Source organism: Elaeis guineensis, chromosome 13 (genome assembly GCF_000442705.2).
Source record: "Elaeis guineensis isolate ETL-2024a chromosome 13, EG11, whole genome shotgun sequence".
Lineage (NCBI taxonomy): Eukaryota > Viridiplantae > Streptophyta > Magnoliopsida > Arecales > Arecaceae > Elaeis > Elaeis guineensis.
Window position 1 is genome coordinate 34,283,126 of NC_026005.2, and position 26,272 is coordinate 34,309,397.

At 37.8% G+C, this 26,272-nt stretch overlaps 2 protein-coding genes across 4 annotated transcripts in view; both read right to left on the reverse strand.

Moving 5' to 3' along the window:
• Window positions 1-5,632, reverse strand: part of LOC105035260 (uncharacterized) — a 31,907-nt gene extending 26,275 nt beyond the window's left edge. For 2 of the 3 annotated variants that reach the window (XR_012136152.1, XM_010910764.4), the window contains exon 1: window positions 4,998-5,632. Coding sequence is in view for 2 of the 3 variants with exons in the window: in XM_010910764.4 (XP_010909066.1) it covers window positions 4,998-5,247 (250 nt within the window). In the remaining variant the exon portion in view is untranslated. Of the gene's footprint in view, window positions 1-962; window positions 1,437-4,997 lie in introns of those variants that run through there. The other variant, XM_010910765.4, reaches the window with a different exon arrangement.
• A 63-nt stretch (window positions 5,633-5,695) lies between these two features.
• LOC105035261 (uncharacterized) lies at window positions 5,696-25,720 on the reverse strand. The gene is made up of 7 exons (XM_010910768.2): window positions 25,476-25,720; window positions 24,806-25,317; window positions 24,479-24,592; window positions 19,076-19,156; window positions 6,777-6,949; window positions 6,566-6,662; window positions 5,696-6,030 (listed from the first exon to the last, which is right to left on the reverse strand). Exons 2-7 carry the CDS (start codon window positions 25,064-25,066, stop codon window positions 5,917-5,919), a joined length of 840 nt encoding a protein of 279 aa, XP_010909070.1. The 5' UTR covers window positions 25,067-25,317; window positions 25,476-25,720; the 3' UTR covers window positions 5,696-5,916.
• Window positions 25,721-26,272: the final 552 nt, after the last annotated feature.

Here is a 26,272-nt window from a genome sequence, read left to right on the forward strand (position 1 = left end):
GCCGGTATCTAAAAAATATCCTAGCGTTTTTGGTGCTTCCTCTATCCTCCCAACTCCCCCAGTCTCATAGAGAAATGAAAGAAAGAATGCCGGGCTTAGGTATTACTTATTTTGAAATGAATTATATCAAATGGAAACATCACGAATTTCTTTCTCGAGCTGACAATTAGAAACAAATTAAGTTGGAAAAGGAGTACATGGAAACATGTCAGAGCAGAACATCTATGAGCAACCGCAAGCCCCTCAATTATCTGAAGAGGAAGAAGAAGAGAAAGAGCAGAAAATCCAAACACTAATTGTATTTTTCACAACATATGCCACAAATCAAAGGTCAGAAATCAGTAAAGAAGGAAGAGAGGAGGAAGAAGAAGAACCCTACAAAAGAAAACAACCGGAGAGCCATTCGTCCGATCACCGTTCTACAACGGAATCATGTCCATCCAAACCAGTTCAGCAGAAAACAGGGGAGGGGGAAAAAGGAAATAAAGGAAAGAGAAAGAAAAATAATGACAACGAAGGATTAAAGAAACAAAAAGCAGACTTTAAGCAGCTCCGGAACTCGAAAACCAAGAAGAGAAGAACTCGATTCTCGAACGGGACCGCATGCAAAGAAAATTCACCAGCATCGGCTACTACTGTTCGACCTCAATGGCAATAAAACCAGCCAGACTCGCCTCCTAACTACGGGTGGGCTCAGCATCATCTAATAAAGCCAAACCGCAAGGAATGAGCGCGACAAGGGATTCCGGACACACCATCCCAAAATGCCACCACCCCGGCACGCAACCCGTCGATGCGTGCAATTCCACACCTAAAACTAATTAATGGAGAGGGGATCGACGAAAGATGCCAACCAATGGATGACGGGTTTGTCACCAGGAGGAGGGCAAGCCATTATTATTGTTATTGTGATTAACAAGTGGGAAAATGAATAGACAAAAAGAGGAAAGGAAAGGGGATACTTGCACACAAGAAAAAGCAGAGAACAACTGAAAGGCGGATGCTTTGCTTCTCCCCTTTGGAGGGAAAGGAAACCAGGTGGGAGCACGTATACCTTTCTCTCTCTCTCTCTATCTGTGTACATAGGCATACATATGCACGATATAGTATCTCGTTCTCCATCTCCACCTCGGCAGCGATACCGCGTTCCTTGGGAACAGGCTGCACACTTTTTTTACTCGTCCTCCTCCCTCTAGATTGACCGGTGACCACGTCCGGAGACACTTTGAACGGTTTTTGGACATCTGAATATTATATATTGCATAGAAAACAGACGGTCGTTTCTTTCAGACACACCGGTCCCTTTTCCCTTTTTGCTTTTCCTTTTTTTTTTTTCTTTTTTTCCCCTTTGCGAGCTCCGGTATATGGTGTCTTGAGGAAGATTGCTTGGGGAGTATGGATAAATCCTCGTGGTGCAGAGAGTACAGATGTGGTGGGGGAGCGGATGATGCGTATAATAATAGGCTACTAGATTGCTTGGGGATGTTGTCGTCAGTCTGTAGGGGATATACGGAAAGCGAGAGGGCCCCGACTCAAGCCGCAGTCACGTGTTCGGCATCCCGCAACAAGTCAAGAGAATATAAAAATTTAAAATTACAATATAATTACTAAAAACTGATAAATTTAATAATGTGATTTTCTAAAATATTTATTTAAAAATAAATAGGGGATGCAAAAATAATAAATGATTAAAAAAAGCATCACTAGTAATAACATATAAGATTATTAATTTGCAGTGCATAAAATTAATGAATAAACTATATAATTAATGTAGAATTAATGATTCAATAATTTTGAATCAGTTTATCTTTCTCAATTAAGGAAAATACTAAAAATATTTTATTTTTTAATAATTCAAGGAGTATGGTGATTATGTTAAGTGAGAGGAAGAGATTAGGATAAAATAGAAGCTCCAAGATGGATGCCTTTAGGGCAACATGGTATCAGGGTCGGTGCTGATATTTTTTAGACCTGGGGCTAAATAAAAAAATGAGACTTTCTCTATTAAAAATTAACATACTTTAAACATTAATTATCATTAAAAAAATTAATTTACGTGCAATAATTTTTTATAAATATATTCGTTAAGTAGCATATAAAATCCATCGTTAACCTATGTAATTATTTTTTTTATTATAATATTATAAAAAATCATTCTTGCACCCCATTGGAATATCAATACAGGGCTTGGGCCTGGGCCTGGGGCGGTCGTCCAATTCGACCTGCCCCAGGGCCGGCCCTGCATGGTATGCATCTTGATTTGCAATTCTAGCTAGCACAAAAAAATTATCTATACACACAACTAGCTCGATGGTCATATTCTCTTAATTTATAACACCGAGTTAGAAGAATCAAAAGAGCATTAAAAGGATGGGATCAGCTACTTTAACTATTTATTGGAGTATTTGCCTAGAACAAAATGCTCCTATCTTTCTCAAAAGACAATCTTCCAAAAATTCTATATTATTTTTAGTTGTGGTGAAGAAAAAAAAGGCATCATTAATTTTATATTGATTGTGAGTCAAGAGAGACTTTAGCTTATATAGGAAGAGACCATTTTTCTCACGTGAAGTATTTTTTGAAGGATAAAATCATAAGATCCATGAAGCAGAGTGGATAATACCTCACGTACCGAGTCTTGAATCCTGGATCGCAATAGCGACATGCCAAGTAGGGGTTCACTTCTGCAACTGTGGGGCTCCTTCCATCCGTACACATTTATGGTAAAAATAAAAAGGCATCTCCTGTCCATATACAAACTTTTTTCTTGATTGGGAGTTATGTTGTGGTGTAGAAGAGAAGACACCATTAATCCCATATTAATTATGAATTAAAGAGGACTATGACTTATATAGAAAGGGACCATCATTCCCATGTAAGATATTTTTTTAAGAACAAAATCGTGAGGCCTATGGGTCAAAGCGAACAATACCTTATGTGTCGAGTCATGAATCTTTAGCTGCAATAGTAGCGCACCAAATAGCGGTCCACTCCTGCAACTATGGGGCTTGTTCCATCTATAGACTAGTCCACTCTTGCAACTTTGGGACTTTTTCCATCTGTATACTAGTTTATGGTAAAAATAAGAAAAAGTGTATCTCTCATCTATATACAGACTCTCAGTAGCACGCTCTTCTCACCTTCTTCCAATGGGAGAGCATTTTCAGCAACAAGATTTGGGACCACCATCTGATGCTTAAAGGACCTCTTCAAGCTCCTTTTCCAATTCAAAATCCTCAGCCGGATGTACCTCTGCCTCTCCAATGGCTCCCTCTCTATCCTTTGTAATCCATCTCCTCTGTATATGACTCCATGTAAATAGTTTAAGATCAAAAAGTTGGGGAAAGTACTTTGCTCCCCCACCCCCCCAACCAAAGAAGGAAAAAAAAAAAAAAAAGCAGCGTGTCGGGGTCCAGTAGCTCAGAGGTCACGTCCCCTCGCTTCCAAAGAAAAGGTCAGAGGCTTGAGTCTTAAGGGATGCTTTCTCTCAAGAATTCGAAACAATCAAAGATTTTCCGAGTAAAAATTTTGGATTTGTGAGTAAAAACCTCTTGTTCTCAGATAAGATAACCTCCCTCCCTACTTAGATTAAAACCCAATGGGAAGAGTTAGTCGATTAGTTACGGGTTTTTGAAAGTCATATTAGATCTACTATGTCAGCTGTACATTTATTGGATTTTTAGATAGACCTAATGGTCAGATAGAGAAGGCTTAGACCACCTTCTATTGATCACCAGTCACGTCACTCGGGATTCGGAAGCCGATGGTTAACTGAGCATAGGTGGGGGCCGACTTGACTATCTTTTAAACAAAACATGATCTCAGCCCTCCCACCCTTGCAAAACCAGAAGGGAAGCTAATGTACACGAGATATTGCGATCATAATTAAAAATCATCTTAACATGATTTTGACATTGCACACAATAGCGGTCATATCCCCTTGCTTTGAAGCACAGGGTCAGGGTTCATTAGCACAGGGATCGGAAGGTCAAAGCCCGAGTCTTAATAGATTTTCTCTCTCAAGATTTGAAACTATAAAGGGTTATCTGAGCAAAAATCTTGGATGTGTCGGTAAAAACCTCCTGTTCTTGTACAATATAAGACTTCCCTGCCTAAGTAAATTAAAAACAAAAACACAGCTATATTCAAGTCCATGCGAGGAATTAGATGATCAGTTATTGGTTTTCGAAAGTCATGTTGGATCCATATCAATCGCTCGATCATGACTTGGTTCACTAAGGATTCGTTTAGTTGAAGAGGACAGGAGAAAGAAGTGTAGACAATAAAAAAAATGAAGAAACTCTCTTATTTGATTTGAGTTTTTTTCATATGAAAAAAAAAAATAGATTTTTAAGTTTTTCATAGAAAAAAATTATCATTTTTTTTCAAAAATATTATTAAAATTATAAATAAAATAGAATAAAATATTTTTATTTATTAAGAATATAATAGATATTTCACACAACTTTTATAAAAAAATAAATATCTAACCAAATATAAGGTACTTTACAATGTATTACTTTTCTACGACCAATCAAATATATCAAAACTATCTTTCTAGATATAATATTTTTAGGAACCAAGAATCAAACCTTCTCAAGACAATTAAAACTTCTTCCCGCAAATCAAACAAGCCCTAAAGACTTGAAAGTTTGTAATCAGTTGAGCATAGATGAAGCCAACTGACACAACTCAAACCCATCCAAATTCGGGAGGTGACGAGAGGCGACGGTAAACCTATCCCAGGTAGCATTCTTCATGCATCATGAGATATGGAGACCGAACTGCTCTGAGGAATCAAGGCAAGCAACCTGCCTCTATGAACTAATTAGCCAGGGCCAACTCACCCTATCAGCTCGTCTTCCAAACATCAACAACCACTGGACAAGCCAAGCAAACTGCGCCATCAAGCACCACTACTGGATATAGGATCATCACCTCTAGCCCACCATTACCACTGGATATGATATAGGAGTTAGGGAGGGAAGAACGTATACCTTCCATCGATAGCATCTCCGTGAACGAGCTCAAGTTCGATCCTGAAGAAGAGAAACGCACAGAGAATCCGGAGAGCTTCCGCATGTTGATGGCAAACCAATTGAATGGTGATGGTCTGGGCTTGGGATGAGAAGAGGTGTTTGGAGAATTTTGCAGTTCCTCTTCTTCTCCAGCCAAAAAAGTTCTGCCGATGTGTTGCGTACCAGACAGGTAATAGAAAGTGTACGAAGAGGAGATGTCCCTGCTCATATGGTTTGCGTGGGGCAGCGAACTTTTCCTGTGCGCATGAATAGTGTGAGCAAGCAAGCACCATCCTACCAAACTTTTGTTTCACTGCATCTTGGAACGTAGTTTCCATGCATAAAAGCTGATCATGTTTTCTACCCAAGCGATTTTTATAATTGCCTGCAGGCTATTCTAACGAGTGTGGTCCATCATAGATCATTTCGTCCTTTACAATCTGGGTGAAAAATAAAAGCATGATCACCAGAACCACATTTTTTTCCCCTGCATCTGGTATGATTCTTTGTCATTTCCACGGGGCACTGACCAAAGTAGAAAAAAAGAGTATGGAAATACAAACAGCCACTCTACATACATATATATATATATATATATATATATATATATATATATATATATATATATATATATATATATATATATATATATATATATCTTTCTGTGAAACCTGGAATCAAAAAACAAAACATACTTGACTGAATATACCCATATACAACTACACAAAATTGCAATCATTGCGTGCAATTTACAACAGTTCATGCACTGCCACTGACTTGAAGCAGTGTCATAATAAATTAACAACTAATTGACTTGTACAATATTGCTGCTAACTCAGATTGACCAAACAAACTTTAGCTTCGATCTAGTGAACAAAGTCATCACCTCTCTGTAATCTTAAAGGGGTTCGTCAGTGTCATCTCCAATGATGGAAAGGGAGAATGGGGCAATGGCAACATTGAAAGTTGATGAACCCACCCTATCAACGTGCTTCATCTCAAAATCACCCTCCTGCAGAACAATAACTGGAAAATAAGTAATCTTTAATCACACAGAAATCGGGGGCCTGGGGGTTAAACTTGCACGCTGTTCTTACAGGTCCAGCAGAGATGGTGAACAGGAAATTTCAAGTTTCAACGTATGAACTTCAATCTACCAGTCCAGCTAACACAAACATTGTCAAGGGGTCCAGAACTATTAATGGAGAAAAACATCTATTTTTGACCCTCCGTTCAAGTGTAATCAAAGACAAAGGTTGCATAAATCCACACTGGAAAGGTACATGATAAAATATGGAAAAAAAATTCTTCCAAGAAAAGAGAAAATGTGCTAAAAATATAATAAACAAATCACATTGTGTGATATCTGGAAACCTAAATATTACTTGTCCCTAAGACACGTACACAAAATCAACCCTGCCTTTGAATGCTTGGATAATCTTCTCTTCTTGCTTGGTTAAAACACATGCGTGCACATGCATGCACACAAGCACCCACACACACACACACAGAGAGAGAGAGAGAGAGAGAGAGAACTTTAAGCTCACCATTCTCCCACTAGGGGTGCTTAATGGGCATGCAGAGGAGTACTCAAATCCAGTTCTAGGAAGTATAACAGGCTGCTCTCCTATTACACCAACACCCCTGGAAAAGAGAAAAGTTTCCAGTAGGGGCAAATGTAAAACAGGAAGCATTAAAAAGAGGAATGATAATCGAACAGTGTGTTTAGTCAAAAAGATGACAGGAGAGTGTACCGACCAGATATTCTCAGTTTTTCCATTGGCATCTGTTATGATCCAGTGCCTCCTGAGGAGCTGAACAGGACGCTGTGAAGTATTAGTGATTCTAATGCGATAGGCAAAAAAATATTGCCCTTTTGATGGTTGGCTCCTTCCCTCAATATACACACTTCTGACTTGCACCCGAATCCCCTGTAACATTCAGCCCCCGAATGGGATCTTATGGACATGCAATAAGGGATTTAATAGCCCATAATAGTATATTTCTTGAAAACATTTGATTAGCATGTATACACATTTTGGTACTTGCTTGTGTACATTTGTATGTATCTATAAACACACGTACATGCACATCCATGTACCTTTTTAGATGACAAAGTGTTTATTTAACAACATGAGAGAACAGTATAAAAAGGATAGAGAAAAAGCACATAAATAATAAATTAGGGAAAGCATGCCAAAAGTTCAGTCACAAGGCCATCAACAATGGCATTCACCACTCTTGCTGCTAACCATTATCCGCAGATAAAGTTATATTTAGTTTATTTAAACAGAGCATCCCAATACATGAGGTTCCCACCATTACAGGATTTGGGGAGGGTCAAATATACACAGCCCTGCCCCTATGTGAGGAAAGGTTATTGCCATGTTTCAAACCTATGACACCTAAGTGATAGTGGAGCAACCTTACCATTGCTCCAAGGTTAACCTTATTGTTGGGCTTATTTTATTTCATAATAAGAATATGCATTGCAAAGATTGAATTAATGTTATTAGTTGCAAGACCACCAATAATAGCATTTGCCAATTATCCCTTAGAAAAGTCAAATTAAATACACATGAACTTGTGCTGTTGTATACAAAAGAATTTAATTAAATTTGGCTTCAAGCATTAGAAGCATTTCCATTTGACAATTATTAAACTATGGCTTCTACGCTTCAAAAAGATACATTTTCAATTTATCACAGTCCATTAGGCTCTACAACTTTAAAATCCTCTACCTGCTAGCTTACGATGTGAAAATTAACAGATGAAAGGGTTCACACACCCTATGATGATAGTGAGCAATACTAGCACCTTCTGGTACTGCTGATCAATACCTCTTGATATTGACAAGGTGGGTACAGTATGTAGTAGTTGGTGTTCACTGGTGCAGCCGGCACCTCCAATCCTTGATCCTTGCTAATTATTCTGTTGGTATTCTCCAAGATTTATATTTGATTTCACAGTCCAAATTTATTCTACTTATTATTTATAACTTTAAAAAGGGTGACACCAGATATTCTGGGCATCTACAGAATATTGATAATCCTTAGTTGATATCATTAACCAATATATAACATTAACATTGATACTCAACTACAACAATATTATGTCAGCACTCAAATCACAGACAACATCCATTGCCAAAGAATGGTAGTGTAACCAAGGGAGACACCAGTTTTAAATCTTTGACATAATTAATAATTAACAAGTAGCTATGGCGTAGTTCATAATGAAAATTGTCTGTGGGTGCAATATCAAGATGATTAGCCTTGGTCCTATCATAGGAGAAACAGTACAATCTGCACCTGCAATAAACTTTCCATGTTGCAAAGATAAAAGTCTAAAAAAAATTACTAAATTTCTGCAGGACCATATCTTGCTGACATTAAGAACTAAGACAAAAGCAATCAGGCTCATTTCCTTGGTCACTGGACTAAGAAGTTAATGAAAGAATAATACCCTACAAGCTAATCGCATGTGTGATGCGATGGGATATTTTTCTATATTTTATCTTCCAAACTCATATATTTGACATTTATTATTAATGGAATTAGACATTTTGATTCATTATATGCTACATCTCAATGATTGTTTAAGATTATAATAAACCCCAAAAATTAGGACAATGATTTTAGGGCTACGATGAGATCATGCCAGTGAAACCTAAATCCTTGATAGCCCAAATCTAAAATATTCTCAGTCATTAGTTCATTGAGTCGGAGATCAATGATACCGATAAGACTGGCACATCCTACGTATGCTCGACGAAGAGGATGGTTGATCTTACAACCACTTATATGGTGATACTAATACAAAGATGTGGACACTCATTAGAGAATGAGTTCACTGAATTGACCTAACAGAGAACATCTGATGGAGCCTTATTTGCATGTCAGCTAGTTGTTCTCTAATAAGAGTAGTGCAAGTAATCCTCAGACTTGAGATCACCATAGTGTCTTATGTACATGAATCTATATTTTGGTTCATTCCCTAGCTTGGTTCTCTTATCTTTGTGTGAGATGTTCTGGATATGGTGAAGCATGCATGGAGGTTGTGAGTGGTCAATAAGGGATCAGTCACTCTTAAAAAGGGGAGCGAACATCTTATATGATCTCATTGGTTGATGATTCGGAAAGTCTTTGGACAAAGCAGAATGATAATTAGAAAGGAGTTTTTAATGTACCAACTGAATCATCACCTTCTGATCGAGATAAATTTAGATAAACGTTTGGACTTGATATGATTCCATACCCATAGCTCTTCTGGGGTGTTATATGATCGAAGGATTAAATTGCACGGTAACTTACCACTGAAGGGTAATTTTGATATTTCTATCAAATTTCATATCTTTTGGATAATCATGATACATTGTTAGACGTCAATCTTCACTTGTGGACTCGCAAGAATTAAAAGAGTTTAATTCAAAAATTAATTAGAAAGAATTCTGATTAATTGGTACATTTGGACTGACCTAATCTAATTGGATTAGTTCAGGTCATGAGCCTGCATCCATTGCTGGCTAGATATGGAACCCAATGGGTCATACACTTTGGGATTTGATCTTGATCTGATCTTATTATGATTTATTGTAAATCCTATGGATTAATTTGATATGCTAACACATTATGTTAATCCAAGTTCCCAATTAGGTTAGTTCAAATGTATTTGAGCTAAACCTAATCTGTTGCCTTGAACCTAATTGGATTAGGTTGGTTTCTAGCCTTATTATAGAAGAGTTCCATGTGAACTAGAAGTCCTCCACACCACCACATTTATTCTACGCCAAAAACTAAGGGACGCCCATTTCTTGCATTAAGAAGGAGAGTCCTTCATTAAGACTCTTAACCACTTTTCTTTATTCCTCATTTAATTCCAAGTTTATTCCTAAGGGACGCGACATCAGATGTTGCTTTGGGAAGTGCACGTAGAGGAAGAGTACTTCTGCTTATTAACTTCCTAACAAACCCCACACGGTGAATTAATTCACCGATGAAACCAAGGAGACACCTAGCATAGGCATCCCTTAGAGGCGCCCTTTTGTACCTTATAAAAAGGGGGCGATACATGGGATGTTTAGCCCCTTTTTGCTGGTTGTTAGGCATCGAATAAGAGAGAAAAAAGTCAAAAAAATCTGAGAACAAGATAAGAAAAAAGAGAGGAAAAAATATCAAGAAAACAAGAGAGAAAGGAAAGCAAGGGGTTGCTTGTCCTAGGATTTAGTATATCAAATTGTTGGATTTCTAAATCAATTATGGGTGGTGTGATCCTTTGAGGATAGGTTCCTGGCATGGCAATAGTGGAGGATCGAAGGCAATTTGGTGGTGGTGCAATCGGTTCTTGAAGAGGAAAGCTAGCAATGTTCTTGTGAAGAAAGGCTGCAGCACTACTTCTATTGGGAAGGACCCTGATCTGTCTCATGTGGATCACTATTGGAGGGCTTCTACTTTGGAGTCTTGTGGAGATCTTTTTGTTCATCAGATCATCATCATCAGAAAGTATAACTTCTATCTTATTGTATGCTTGATTGGTTTGATTGATGTCTATAAGGTGATTCTAGGGTTTGTGTTCCAATCGGCTTATTTTAAGTGTTAAAACTTATTTTATGCATATTAAAATTTTTTAAAATTCATATTCCACTGTATGACTAGAATCCAACAGTGGTATCAAAGCCATCCTTGTTAGATTCAATCAAACAGATGCTATTGTTGTAATATAGATTTGATCTGATTCATATGATGCCATTTGTTTTAATCGATTAGTTGCATCGATCTTCAAATCAAAAATTATTTTGACCATGATCGTAATTAGACTATTAAATTTCAGTTGTTGAATTTAGAATTTATCATAATCTGAAATTTTATGATTCATGGTAGATTGATGTTTTAATCGATTTTAATTAGGGTGCATTGGATTTAGATCAATTGTTGACCTAGTCAAGCCTAATGTAATTAGAAGTTTGAATAAAATGTAATCCAAGTTAGATTAAGATTCAAAATATTGGCTCAAATTAAATTGGATATGTGAATTGGATCAAGGATTAGATCCAAATCATAGTCAAATAACACTGGCTCAATAGTTGAACCAAAATCATATATGCACTGTACATGATCTTTGTTATCATGTTTTTGGCATAGGCATAGAATGATATTATAATTTGAATAGCATGGTATAATGCATAACATTGTTTTCTTTCTTATAACAAGCATATTTCATACGATGTAAAATGTTAGGATGTGCATGAGACCAATCTAAGCCCCTCAGTTAAAAATTATATTAAATTATAGTATCAGGATTCACTTGCTAATCAAATGTCGAATTCATTGATCAATTGATGTCTAAGGCAAGTGTCAAAGGTGGTTATTTAATTAGATCCATTTGCTTATCTGACTAAGTTATTGATGTCTAAGGAAAGCATCGGGGAGCCTCCCACCTACTTATTGAGTTTCGAATTTGGATTGCTTTGTCATGTAGATACTACAAAGGCCTTCCTTCATGCTAAATCAATAGAGTATGTCAAGATCTGTAGTGAGCTTGTTGTGCTATCCACAAAGCTTGATATGAAGATTGATATGATGTTGACTAAGTATATTTTGATATTTCTGGCATATTTGAATAGTGTTGTTTTGTTGTGCTATCAACAAGGGTATCATTGTTTAAGTATGACCATATGGAAATGAAGGATCAAACTTAACTAGAACACTATAGTTTATTGTGCTATCCATAAGATTATGGGTGTTCTAGAGGCAAGAGAAAAGTTAAAAATTGTATAATACAATTGGTAAAGAGTTATCTATCCTTGAACTCATGAATGCTTGTTGTGCTATCCACAAAGTGTTTATGAGAAATAGGGATCTCAACCCACTTAGAAACATGATTGATATTTCTCATTTTCATACTTGAGAGCTATGAAATTCGTTAAAAAGATGGGAGACACAATTAGACAAAAATCCTAATCTAGTTGTGTATGTCATCATGAGTTATCTGCTTATATTGTGTTCTTGTACTTGTAAATTAACTGCATAATGGCATCCTTACTTTCACTGCATGGCATACTAGATGCCAACAAATTGATCGGGCCAAATTATGTGGATTGGTTGAGAAATTTGAGAATTATTCTCACTGAGGAGAAAGTCTCCTACATTCTGGATACCCCTGCACTCGATATGATCGGTAAAGATACTACTGAGAAGGAAAGGGCTACATACAATATGTGGCAAGATGACAGTGTGACTGTCAAATGCATCATGCGTGTCTCTATAAGCAATGAGCTTCCAAGGTAACATGAAGGCATGGATGTTTCCTCCATACTGCTTAACTTAAAGGAGTTATATGGAGAATAAAGTCAGACTACTAGATATGAGATATCTAAGTAGTTATTCCGTACCAAGATGAGTAAAGGCACGTCCGTGCAGATCCATATCCTGAAGATGATTGATCTGATCACTCATCTAGGATAATTGGTTTTTCCATGGATGGTGAGCTGATCAGAATTTGATCCTGCAATTACTCTCTGATTCCTTCTCACAATTTGTCATAAACTATCATATGAACAAACTAAGCACTAGCCTGCCTGAGCTGCTCAATATATTGAAGACAGCTGAAAGCCATTTCAAGGATGAAAAAGCTTCTATTCTTCTTGTGGATGAGATCTCCAAGAAGAAAGCTAGCATCTCCAAGAAAAAGGCGAAGAAGGTCTCCACCAAGAGTACTTGTTATCAGTGTGGTAAGGAAGGACATTGGAAGAGGAATTGCAAGGACTATCTTGCTAATTTAAAGCATAAAGAAGCAAATGTTGCTAAAGATTTGTATATAATACAAACAAATTTATCATTAGGTACTTTAACTTTAGATTCTTGGGTATTAGATACCGCCTGTGGTTCACACCTTTGTAAATCGTTGTAGGATCTACAGGAAATAAAAAATCTGAATAAAAATGACTTCGTGCTGTTCGGCGCTAGTGGAGAGTCCATCCAGGCCGAAGTCGTAGAAACTATGCTGTTGAAATTGTCTTCAGGCAAAATTTTGAAATTAAAAGTCTGTTTCTATATACCTAATATTGTTAGAAACATTATTTCTGTACCTATATTACTGGAACAAGATTTTGAAATAAAAAGAAAAGGTAATAGTTGCTTTATTTATTTTTCTAATGAATGTTGTGGCAATGCTTTTATAGATAATGATCTTTTATTCTTGTCACTTAATGATAATATTCTTCATGTTGATCAAATGAAGAAAAGAAGGAGAGAAAATGTGAATATTACATATCTCTGGCACTGCCGACTTGATCATATCAATGAGTCAAGGATTACCAAGTTATACAAAAAAAAAGTTCTTTGATCCTTATGATTTTAAATCATATGGAACTTGTGAATCTTGTCTCATGGATAAGATGACTAGGACTTCATTTATTGAACATAGAGATAAGGCAAATAACTTATTGGGCCTAATGCATACTAATGTTTGTGGTCCAATATCGACTTAAGGCAGAAGTGGATACTCCTACATCACATTTACTGATGATTTATCAAAATTTGGATATGTATATTTGATGAAATACAAATCCGAAGCCTTCGATAAGTTTAAGGAGTACCAAAGAATGGTTGAGAAACAAACTGACAAAAGTATTAAAGCTCTTCGATCTGATTGAGGAGAAGAATACTTAACTAATGAGTTTCTTGATCATTTAAAAGATAATGAAATTCTCTCTAAATGAACACCTCTTTATACTCCACAATTAAATGGTATTGCGGAAAGGAGGAATCGCACCTTATTAGATATGGTGCGATCCATGATGTGCTTCACAGATCTTCCGATCTCCTTCTGGAGATATGCTCTTGAGACCGCAGCGTATATTTTAAACAAAATACCAACTAAATCTGTCTCTAGCACTCCATATGAGATATAGAAAAAAAAAGATCCAGTCTTAAACATCTTAAGATCTAAGGTTGTCCTGCTTATGTGAAAAGTGTTAATGAACATAAACTTAGTGCTAGATCAGAAAAATGTAGGTTATCCTAAAAAGAATATAGGGTACTATTTTACTATCCTACTCAACAAAAGGTGTTTGTTAATAGGCATGCCATCTTCTTGAAGAAAGAGTTCACCCAAGAAAGGGGCAGTGGGAGGATAGTTGAACTTGAGGAAGTTCAAGACCTATAATCTATCTAGAAGCAACATATGGAGAGTCCACAAGTTGATCCTCAACTTGAAGTGCCCATTATTGAGGCACAACCACTACACACCTCTCTGAAGGTCAAGTAGAGTGTGTAATGTACCACTCAAATATAGATTTGTCATTAAAAATGACAACACATCACACATCATTGAGAATGATGATCCCATGATCTATTCGGAAGCAGTTATGAGTAGTGACTCTAACAGATGGCTTGAAGCCATGAAGTCCCAAATAGACTCCATGTATGCCAACTAAGTATGGACTTTGGTTGATGCATCTAAGGATATGATCCCAATAGACTGCAAATGGATCTTTAAGAAAAAGATTAGAGCAGATGGCTAGGTAGAGACCTATAAGGCCAGATTAGTGGTAAAAAATTTCGGACAAAGACAAGGTGTTGACTATGAAGAAATCTTTTCGCTTGTAGCCATGCTCAAGTTTATTCAGATTATACTTGCTATAGCTGCATACCATGACTATGAGATCTGGCAAATGAATGTCAAGACTGCCTTTCTCAATGAAAACCTTGAGGGAGAAGTCTACATGACTCAACCAGAGGGATTTATTTTCAATGGGAGGGCAAATCAAGTATGCAAGATGAAGAAATCCATTTATGGATTGAAGCAGGCATCGAGGAGTTGGAACATTCATTTTGATGAGACAGTCAATCGTTTGACTTTATTAAAAATATGGATGAATCATATATGTATAAAAAGACTAGTGGGAGTGCCATTATCTTTTTGGTCCTGTATGTAGATGACATACTGCTCATTGGAAATGATATCCCTTTATTACAATCAATCAAGCATCACAAAAACTTTCCATAAAAAATTTGGGTGAAGCATCCTATATACTTGGTATAAAGATCTATAGGGATAGATCTAAGAAGATGCTTGGTTTGTCCCAATTTAGATACATAGATCTTGTATTGAAGAGGTTCAACAAGAGAAAAGTAAAAGAGATTACTTACCCATGAGTCATGGCATACATCTCTCTAAAAAGATGTCTCCTAAGACACTTGAAGAGAAAAATAAAATGAGTTCTATTCCTTATGCTTTGGCTGTAGGATCGATAATGTATGCTATGCTGTGTATCAGGCCTAATGTGGCTTATGCCTTAGGCATTGTAAACAAGTTTCAGACAGATGCAAGTGAAGATCATTGAAAAGCTGTGAAAAATATTCTCAAATACTTAAGAAGGACCAGCGATGCTTTTCTTATTTATGGTGGATCTGATTGGAAACTGGAACGCTTTACTAATTTTAGTTTTCAATCTAATCCAAATAATAGCAAATCCATATCTGAATATGTATTCACCCTATATGGTAGTATAGTGAGTTAAAAAAGTTTCAAACAGCAGACTGTTGTTAACTCAATCACTGAGGTCAAGTACATTGCTACTAGTGAGGCTGCTAAGAAAGCCATCTGGATGAAAAAGTTCATCTCAGAGTTGGGTGTGATTTCTGAAATTGAACAACCAATGCCTCTTTATTGTGATAATACTGGGGCAGTTGCTCAAGCTAAGGAACCGAGGTCTCATCACAAATCCAAGTACATCCTAAGATGATTCCATCTCACTCGAAAATTTATCGAAAGACACGATGTGATCATAGAGCGAGTTGACACCAAAAAAAATATAGTGATCCATTCACTAAGGTCTTGTCATTGCAACAGTTTGATCGCCACCTAGATTGCATCGGCATCAAATATAGGGATGATTGACTTTAGTGAAAATAAGAGATTGAAAGAATAATGCCCTACAAGCCAATCGCATGTATGATACGATGAGATATTTTCTGTATTTTATCTTCCAAACTCATATATTTAATATTTATTATTAATGAAATTAGACATTTTGATTCATTATATGTTGCATCTTAATAAATGTTTAAGATTATAATGAACTCCATAGATTAAGACAATAGTTTTAGAATCATGATGAGATCATGCTAATGAGATCTAAATCTTTGATAGCTCTAATCTAAAATATTTTCAGTCATTAGTTCATTAAGTCAGGATCAATAATACCAATAAGACTGACACATCCTATACATAGTCGGCAGATAGGATGGTTGATCTCACAACCACTTGTGTGATGATACTAATACAAGAATGTGGATGCTCATTAAGTTCACTGAATTGACCTAACAGAGAACATCTGATGGAGCCTTATTTGCATGTCAGCTGGTTGTTCTCTAATGGGAGTAGTGCAAGTGATCTTTAAATCTAAGATCACCATGGTGCCTTGTGTACATAAATCTATATTTTGCTTTATTCCCTAGCTTGGTTCTTTGATCCTTGTGTAGGATGTTCTGAATGTGGTGAAGTATACATAGAGATTGTGAGTAATTAATAAGGGATCGATCACTCTTAATAAGAGGAACGAACATCCTATGTGATCTCATTGGTTGATGATTCAAAAAGTCTTTGACCAAAGCAGGATGATAATTAGAAAGAAATTTCTAATGTATCATCAACTGAATCATTACCTTCTGATCGAGATACATATAGATAAGCATTTGGGCTTGACATGATTCCATATCCATAGCTCTTTTGGGATGTTGTATGACCGAGGGATTGAATTGCATAATAACTTGCCGCTGAAGGATAATTTTGGTATTTATACCAAATTTCATGTCTTTCGAGTAATCATGACATATTGCTAGACGTCAATCTTGACTTGTGGACTTGCAAGAATTAAAGGAGTTCAATTCGAGACTTAATTAGAAAAAATTTCGAAAATTAATTAGAAAAAATTCTGATTAATTGGTGCATTTGGACTGACCTAATCTAATCGGATTGGTTTACGTCATGAGCCTGAATCCACTGCTTGGTAGATATAGAACCTAATAGGTCACACACTTTGGGATTTGATTTTGGTCTGATATTATTAGGGTTTATTGTAAATCCTTTGAGTTAATTTGATATGCTAGCATATTGTGTTAACCCAAATTTTCAATTATATTAATTCAAAGGTGTTTGAACTAACCTAACCTGTTGCCTTGAACCTAATTGGATTAGGTTGGTTTATAGCCTTATCATGGAAGAGTTTCATATGAACTAGAAGTCCTCCATGCCACCACATTTATTCCACGCCAAAAACTAAGGGACGCCCATTTCTTATGTTAAGAAGAAGGAGAGTCCTTCATTAAAACTCTTAACCACTTTTCTTTATTCCTCATTTAATTCCATGTTTATTCATAAGGGACGCGACATTTGATGTTGCTTTGGGAAGTGCACATAGAGGAAGAGTCCTGCTTATTAACTTCCTAACAAACCCCATACAGTGAATTAATTCACCGATGAAACCAAGGAGACACCTAGCGTAGACGTCCCTTGGAGGCACCTTTTCATACCTTATAAAAAGAGGGTGATACATGGGACGTTTAGCCCCTTTTTGCTGGTTGTTAGGCGTGGGATAAGAGAGAAAAAAGTCAGAAAAATATGAGAAAAAGACAAAAAAAAAGAGAGAAAAAAATAGAAAGAAAACAAGAGAGAAAAAAGAAAGCAAGGGGTTGCTTGTCCTAGGATTTAGTATATCCAATTGTTGGATTTCTAAATCAATTATGGGTGATGTGATCCTTTAAGAATAGATTCCTGGCGTGGCAATAGTAGAGGATGGAAGGCAATTTGGTGGTGATGCAATCAATTCTTGAAGAGAAAAGCTGGCAGTGTCCTTGTGAAAAAAGACTGCAGCACTACTTCTATTGGGAAAGACCATGATCTGTCCCGTGTGAATCACCATTGGAGGACTTCTACTTTGGAGTCTTGTGGAGATCTTTTTGTTCATCAGATCATCGTCATCAGGAAGTATAACTTTATCATATTGCATGCTTGATTGGTTTGATTGATGTCTACAAAGTGATTCTAGGGTTTGTATTCCGATCGGCTTGTTTTAAATGTTAAAACTTATTTTATGCATGTTAAAAAAATTTTAAATTCATATTCCACTGCATGACCGGAACCTAACAGTTAACAATATCACTAGGTTCAGCACCTTAATATTCCTTGTAATCATTCGCTTCCATCACCTACAAATGATCCTTAATGTATTTGGAATGTCCATTAGTTCACTTGCTTTACTTACAAGACCGGGCCATAAGTTGCGGTCTAGACCAATTATGCAGACCATCTTATCCCATCCTTTGCTGCTTAAATTATTTCATCGCAATATAAATCTTTTAAAGTTTCACCTTTATAATCAATTATTAACCTCTTTCAGCCCATTTATGGATTGTGCAAGACACACATCAGCTGTATAGAAGAAAGATAGATTATTATATGCATTATTATACTGTATCAAAGTTTGACTGGTGATTTCAACAGTAGCATAACAGAAAAATTTGGCAGAACAAATTCTTGGTGCTTCTTTAGGAAAAAGTTTTGATTTTGTTTCTTGTTCATGATGGGCCGTGTGACAAAACTTTCCATCAAGTTATAGCCCCTATGATTGTTACTCGAAATACAAAAAGCAGTCTTTAATATGGCACATATTAGAATTATACATGACTGACATTTCAGAATATTTTTGCTTGGCCTACATCATGCATACTTCTGATCAGCAAGAAACTAATTTGATGAATATGCTGAGCAGAGAATGTAGCAACGTACATGCATGCGTGTGATTATCGTTGGCAAAATCTGCATAACAATGCTTTTAGAGAAAAGGTTAACTGGAAGAAACAGAAATAGAAAAAACCTTCAGAGATTCTGCAAAGTAACTATAGACTGTGCTACAAAATAATGTAAGCATCCACAGTCATAAAGGGAGCGACCCTCAAAACAAAGATAAGAAATGACAGAAATGGAGGTCATGGAAGTCATGTGCATCTAACTCAAGTAATCAAAAAGACTGTGCAGATAAACCAGAAACATACCAGAGTAGTAGCATCACTGGAACACTTAAGGAGAGAATGTGGAGCCACAATCTTTAATTCATCTCTGTACATGGCAGCATCCTGAATAATTTTTCACACAACAAAGGTGAAAGAAAAGAAGAAAACAAAAAGAACAATCAAACGTAAGTTGATTTATCTCATTTGAGCATCTAGGGAGAGAATTATTCACAATTTCACATAACTAAGATGATCAGCTACATCCAAGCATGAATATACATATATCCTCGATGTAAAATATGTACAGCAAAGAATTTGCTATGAAGTTCAAAATCCATAGGCAGTAACAAGGCAACCTAAACTATTGTCAAATCAAAATTGTGTACCAGATCAGAAGTTTAAGAAATCATAACAGTACATGCACAGGAGGGGAGAGAGAGGGGTGGGAGAGACAAAATGATTTAGATATACTGATGAGAAAAGTGAAATGTAGAACCATCTTTAGCCATTTGCCTTCATGAAATGTAGGGGAACTACATATTGATAACCTAGTTGTAGTAAGAGGCAATTATTGGTCAGAATCTAGCATTTTGGCCACAAATGTGAAGTTCAGATAAAATTTTCAAGAGTCCAAATAAAATTGAAAACTTAAGACATGAATTAACAAGGAGAATTATCAATGCTATAATGTTTATACAACCCCAAGATATCACTACTTAAGCAAAAGAAGCCACCAACCTCTTTCTAATATGATCAGCCTGTTCTTATTCATCTCAAAGTACCAGCCATTTCTCTCTGCTACTAACCCACCAGATAGTAATCCACCATGAGTGTTTCCTTTACCCTCTCAAATTGCCTGGTAAACAAGCCTTGATGGATATGATTCTTGTCACACATCGTTTAGTAGCAACCGTAAGTCTAGATCTTTAAATGTTTATCTTTTCAATTTTTAAATTATTGAATCATGCTTGTAATTTGATAAGATTCCATTTCTTGCTGATTATGATAAGGGTCTTAGATCAACAGAATGAAAACATGGTAAACAGAATGCTGAAATGAAGTTTTGATAGATACGAAATAAATTTATCCTTATTTTATCAAATATAATGGCCCAGAAATATCATGATATGATCAATTTTGCTACCTTTTAACTAATATAAAAAGAATAGAGAGATAAATGAAGACAGCAATTAGAACCAAAGTATGATGGATGATATAGTGTGAGGACCTTGCAAGCTCGTGTTTAGTCCCACATGGCTTGTGCACTAGGGAGATCTTGGATCCTTAAGGAAGATAGTTGCACATGGTATCAAAGTAGTCACGACCCACAATTGATCTGTGACTAAGGGACACCACAGCAAAGGCCCTTTTAGGCCTAATGATGAGCTGGTCATGGTGATTGTCATTCGATCTTTGAGATTGGACCCTTCCCATGGAAAGGGTGATCGGATTTGTAGTGTGTGAGGATTCTTGCAGACATGTGTTTAGTCCCAGATCAGTTGTGCATTGTGCCGATCTTGGATACTTAAGCAAGGTCAAAGATTACTTAAAAATTACTACCTTGATGTTAACCTTTTTGAGTGAGGTCCTACATCTTTACATGCGGAGTTTAGTGACAAATTCTAAAAGGCTGTGAACTTCCAAGATCCAAAATATTAGGCTATAGGGGGGGATTGAGCAAACAAGATAAGAAGGAAAACATGAGAATTTTGAGATTAACATAGTATAATATGGTAAACAGGTCTTGCACTATTTGAGGTCAAAATGATGATGTCGCTTTAGATGGTATGGGTATGTGAATGCTGGAGGAGGCTCAATAAGGAGAAGTGTCTGTTCATACCAAAAGTCTAGAAAAAAGAGTTGAAGACTTGCACTAACATGGGAGGAAGAACTAGAGGACTTATAAAGCTGGCAAGGCTAGATGTATGGATATCTTAAAATTTAGTCTATATAGTCACAATACAATCAAGTGAATGTTTATGGTAACTTTTTATTCAGAGCTCTATGAAATAGTCATAACAGAGAAACTCATTAAAATCTCAGAAAAAGAAGATATCTTGAGATTAGTTATATTTTTTACCTTGTTTTGCATAATGTAGATCTTTAATTATCATTGACTGAAGATGCTGTTATATTATTATTTTTCTTAATCTGGTCTTAAAAAAGAATTGTTGTTCCTTACGATACCAAGCTTTGTAAATTTTATATTTGATAATATTATTTCGAGTCTCCACAAAACTCATCCATTTCGAACAATACACAGTGTGAAAATGTTTTATCCTCGGACTTAAACGAAAGATATTCTAAATCCAAATTAGAATGGAAAACAGCACCCGGTCCTGTATCTTGTGAAACACCTTGTAGTGCAAAAAAAATGACTGAAAGATCAGGTAGGTAATAACATTAGTCTAAAGCTACCAAATCAATGCTTGACTTTTACCATAAAAGTGTCAAACACCGGACCAAAAACATTTCTAGTGAACCTACAGCTAGTCTAGAGGACTGATGAGTTTCACTAAATGTGTTGGGAAAAACACCTCGAGATTCGGTCTACAATAATCCTAGAATGAGGTCCACGATGAAAAATGAAATCCAACGAACCCAAGAACAGCCCAAACAAAGTCCACACGGAAAAGATATACGCAAAAGAAGACGAGAAGATAGGCTGGTACGGCCCATGGACGGTAGAGAAGGACCTATAGGCCAGCGCGGGCCCACAGGCGCGTGGGCTAGGCTCAGCGATGTGTGGGAACGGCATGCTGGGCCAGCCCAAATGCGCGCGAGCGCTGCGCGCAGCCCAAACACACCCAGGCACGATTTTTCTCTTGTCGGTCCACGGTGGACATGCCTTCATCTCACGGCGCACAGTAGGGCGGTGGACCCTTAAGGGTCCACAACCAAAAATCACGGCGTATGAAGTTACTGTTCATATGAACAGTAGCTGAGGCGGGCGCGGATGCGGCTAGCGGGCATGAGCGGATCCACTAAGGAGATCTTCTCAGGGAAGCACTGGGAGTTGTTCTTTTAATAGAATTCAGAGTCCAATTTAAACCCAAATTTGAGCCCCATTTTCACACGATGGAAGACGCGGTTTTTTGGGCTATAAATTGAGGCGCACGGGGACCCTAGAGAAAAACCCTAGAGGAGCCGAGGAGAGGCTGAGGCAGCCGTCGAGAGAGTGTTCGATGAGCGCCAAGGGTGTGCCGTCGGCAGAGCAGACGCAGACAAAGCCAGCAGAGAGTCAGGCAAAACACGACAAAGGCATGATATAGTGGTTTGCTCCACAGAAAGCATTCAAGGACGTCGAGGATCCCAGTACTGGCAGGTCTGTGAGAGTATCTTCTTGAAGGATTTTGAGAGAGTTTTTGTAAGGATAGCTTCTAGTTGAGAAAGATTTGTATACGGAGAATTGAGAGTGTGAGGATCTCCTCTTGTATTTATTTTCTCTTTCATAGTGAAACTTGCATGTCTCATAGAAGTAGCATTTGGGCTATTCTACGTACTTGATTGTGTGTTTCTATTTTATTTCTTCTTTCTTCCTACCGCAACGGGTGGTATTGGATCCGCAACAAGTGGTATCAGAGTAAGTAATACCACAATAATTGATATCAGAGCAGGATTGGTACCAAAGTGCAGGTTGCGGTGGTGGTGATCAAGATTGAAGATGGAGAAAATAAACACAATCAAAGTGAAGATCAATCGCGAAAGGTTGATCGATGCTCTCTTGTGCAAGGAGGAGCCGTCTATATGGAAGATGCCAGCGAGAGCCCAGTGCAAGATGGAGCTCCATATGGAGATGGATCAGATACGAAACAGGAGATTCGGGAGGATGATAAGCGACGTCACTAGGAGACTATCCTGAGCAGGTCTCAGGTCAAAGGATATGACGGAGATGGGATCGAGCGGCCTGGCTCGACTCTCATATTTGTCGATCCATGAGTAGCAGACGTTTGTCCAAGGGCATGGAGGTGAAAAAATCCAAAAACTTTCAAAGTCAGGTGGAGGCCGAATATCGAATCGAGTTGGAAATTGTTGGAAAAAACATCTCGAGATTCAGTCCACAATAATCTCAGAACAAGGTCTGCAATGAAAAAAAATCCAAGGAGCCCAAAAACAACCCAAACGGAATCCAAACAGAAAAGATACGTGCAAAAAAAAAATAAGGTAGGCTGGTATGGCCTACAGACAGCAGAAAGGGACCCACAAGCCAATGTGGGCCCGCAGGAGCGCGGGCCAGGCCCTGCGGCATGTGGGCGCGGCATGCTGGGTTGGCCCAGACGTGCGCGAGCACTGCGCGCGGCCCAAACACGCCCAGGTGCGATTTTTTCATTGCCAGTCCATGGTGGGCCGACCTTCATCTTGCGGCGCACAGCAAGGCTGTGGACCCTTAAGGGTCCACAACCAAAAATTGTGGCATATGAAGTTACTATTCATATGAACAGTAATTGAGGTGGGCGCAAATGCGGCTAGCAGGCACAAGTGGATCCGCTAAGGAGATCTTCTCAGGGAGGCACTGGGAGTTGTTCTTTTAATAGGATTCAGAGTCCAATTTAAATCCAAATTTGAGCCCCATTTTCACACAATGGAAGATGCGGTTTTTTGGGCTATAAATTGAGACGCATGGGGATCCTGGAGAAAAATCGAGAGGAGCCAAAGAGAGGCTGAGGCAGCCATTGAGAGAGTGTTCGATGAGTGCCAAAGGTGTGCCGTTGACAGAGCAGATGCAGGTAGAGCCAGCAGAGCGTCAGGCAAAGCGCGGCAGAGGTATGATGTAATGGTTTGCTCCACAAAAAGCATCCAAAGGCATCGAAGACCCTGGTACTGGCAGGCTTGTAAGAGAATCTCCTTGAGAAATTTTGAGAGAGCTTTTGTAAGAATAGCTTCTAGTTGAGAGAAGTTTGTGTACGGAGAGTTGAAAGTGTGAGGATCACCTCTTGTACTTATTTTTTCTTTCATAGTAAAGCTTGCATATCCCGTAGAAGTAGCACTTGAGCTATTCCACATACTTGATTGTGTATTTCTATTTTATTTCTTCTTTCTTCCTACTGCAACGGATGGTATCGGATCTGCAACAAGTAGTATCAGAGCAAGTAATATCACAACAAAATGTAAGATATAGAACTAACTTCTTAAGTCCTAATGGCCCTTCAAGTCCGCGTGAAACCAATTGAACTGTTTGAGCATTTCATATAAAGGTTATCTTCTAGATCCACTTCATATTTTCTAGTCCATGTTTTCACTACTCTACAATCTTATTGTACACCAGGGTACATGAAGTGTTCAACTCTGAACACTGCTAACATACTTGCACATGCAGTTCTGCACATAACTATGATTAAGTTCAAAGTATTCAAGCTGACATTCGTAAAATTTTTTACCGAAAGTCTGTTCTTTTAGAACTGAAAAGAACAGCTCAGACAAAGGGGAAGGATCAAAATAGTGTACCTCGAACCTCTCTTCATCGATTGCCTTTCTCATCAATCTGCGAAGGCGCAATACTGGTTCCTCCTCCTCAAATGATTTCAAGGAGTCCCTTATTCTAGCAGCCTCCTTGTAGTCCTGACAAAAACCAGAACATAGGGTTTCAACTTAAAAAGGAAGAAAATATTTTCTCTTTAAAAAAAAAATCCACTGGATTTTTTTTTTTTTAAAGAAAAAGCGCAAGAAACAAGAAAATGATCCGCAAATCCACCACGAAACCATGGAAACCTCTAGGAGTGAATGAAAATGAAAGGGACAGATGGAGGTAGAAGCAAGGACGGACGGACCGACCTCGAATTTGGCAGCGACAGCCATCTGCTGCTTGAGCAGAGAGTAGGTCTCGCTCCTTGACAGGAACGAAGCCGCCGCCTTGTCGCCTTCCCTCCCAACGATTCCATCATCTCCACCCTCAGCGCCGTCCCGCTCCGAGGGGGACGAATGATTGGAGGAGGAGACCGCCACGATCCTCCTCCCCCTCCCTCGTTGACTCAGCCAGACGGAAGACCGGGGTTTATTCAGGCCCGGCACCAGTTTCAAGCTCAGAGATTGCATCTCTCTCGCCCCCCTTCCTTTCTTGGCTAATAATTGTTCTCTTCTTATCAAGGGCTAATTTTACGCTTCTTGGGTTGGATTGGATCGCTCTCTTTCTACCTCTTCCTCCTCCGACCGAACCCCGCTCCCCTCCTGAAATGAGCGACTGTCCGTGGGATTTGGTCCGGGGTCGTCGCCCCCTGCAGCCGCTAATGGATTAAAGATTCCTCCGCTCTCTGTCGCTCAGATTTTCTTGGCCATCACGCGCGCACCTGGAAACCAGGAACTGTTTTTTTTTTTTTTTCCTTTTTATGGACTATCAACGTGTCCCGATATCATGTTCATCGAACGAGAAAGCACGGCCAAATTCCAATTAAAAAAATAAAAATAAAAATAAAAAATAAAAAACTTCGACCGCGAGGCCTCTGACCCGAAGTTTCCACCAGAATGATACGTATATGGCATACGTCTCGCAGCATTCTCTCATCAATCTTCATGACGAGGCTGCACAGCGCTTTAAAAATGGTCCATGGGCACTACGAGATTCATAAATTATAAACAATTATGCGATCGATTTCAAGTTTCTTATTTGCACATTGTTATTTCGCCATTATATGGAGGAGATGTATCCAATAAACTGGTCGGGAGGTAGAAGTGCCAATTATAAATTGATACAGCGGTAATTCGCCTGGACTTGGGACCTCTCCGCCGAAAGATATATACGTTGTTGTGTTAGGGGAAAAAAAAATAAGTAAAGAAAAATATCTTTCCCACCAGTGAAGGAGGAGGAGACACATGCCAAATCCTTGGCTGGTGAGAAGTTATAAGATCTTCTGGTCCCCCGTGTCTTGCGGCCACTCCTTTTTTTTTTATTGTGATTTTATGTAATCTTATTATATGGCAGTGAGAAATCAGAAATAGACCATTTGATGTGCACTATTATCTGCTATAGCAACACCTTTATTTCTTTAAAAAAAAGTCTCTTTTATATTCGATTCATCTATAACATAATTGACGCATGAATGGGAAGAATGCTTGAAATTTTGAATGATAATCATAATTTCATCAAATTTATAAAATATTTTTATAAGATTAAAATTTCAAAAATTGATAATTAGGTTCAGTTTTCTTTTGATTTTTATGTATATTAGCTTAAGTTACTTAATATATAACAAGTGATTGCAATAAAAAGAAGTACTTGATGAATGAATATGTAATTGATGCACG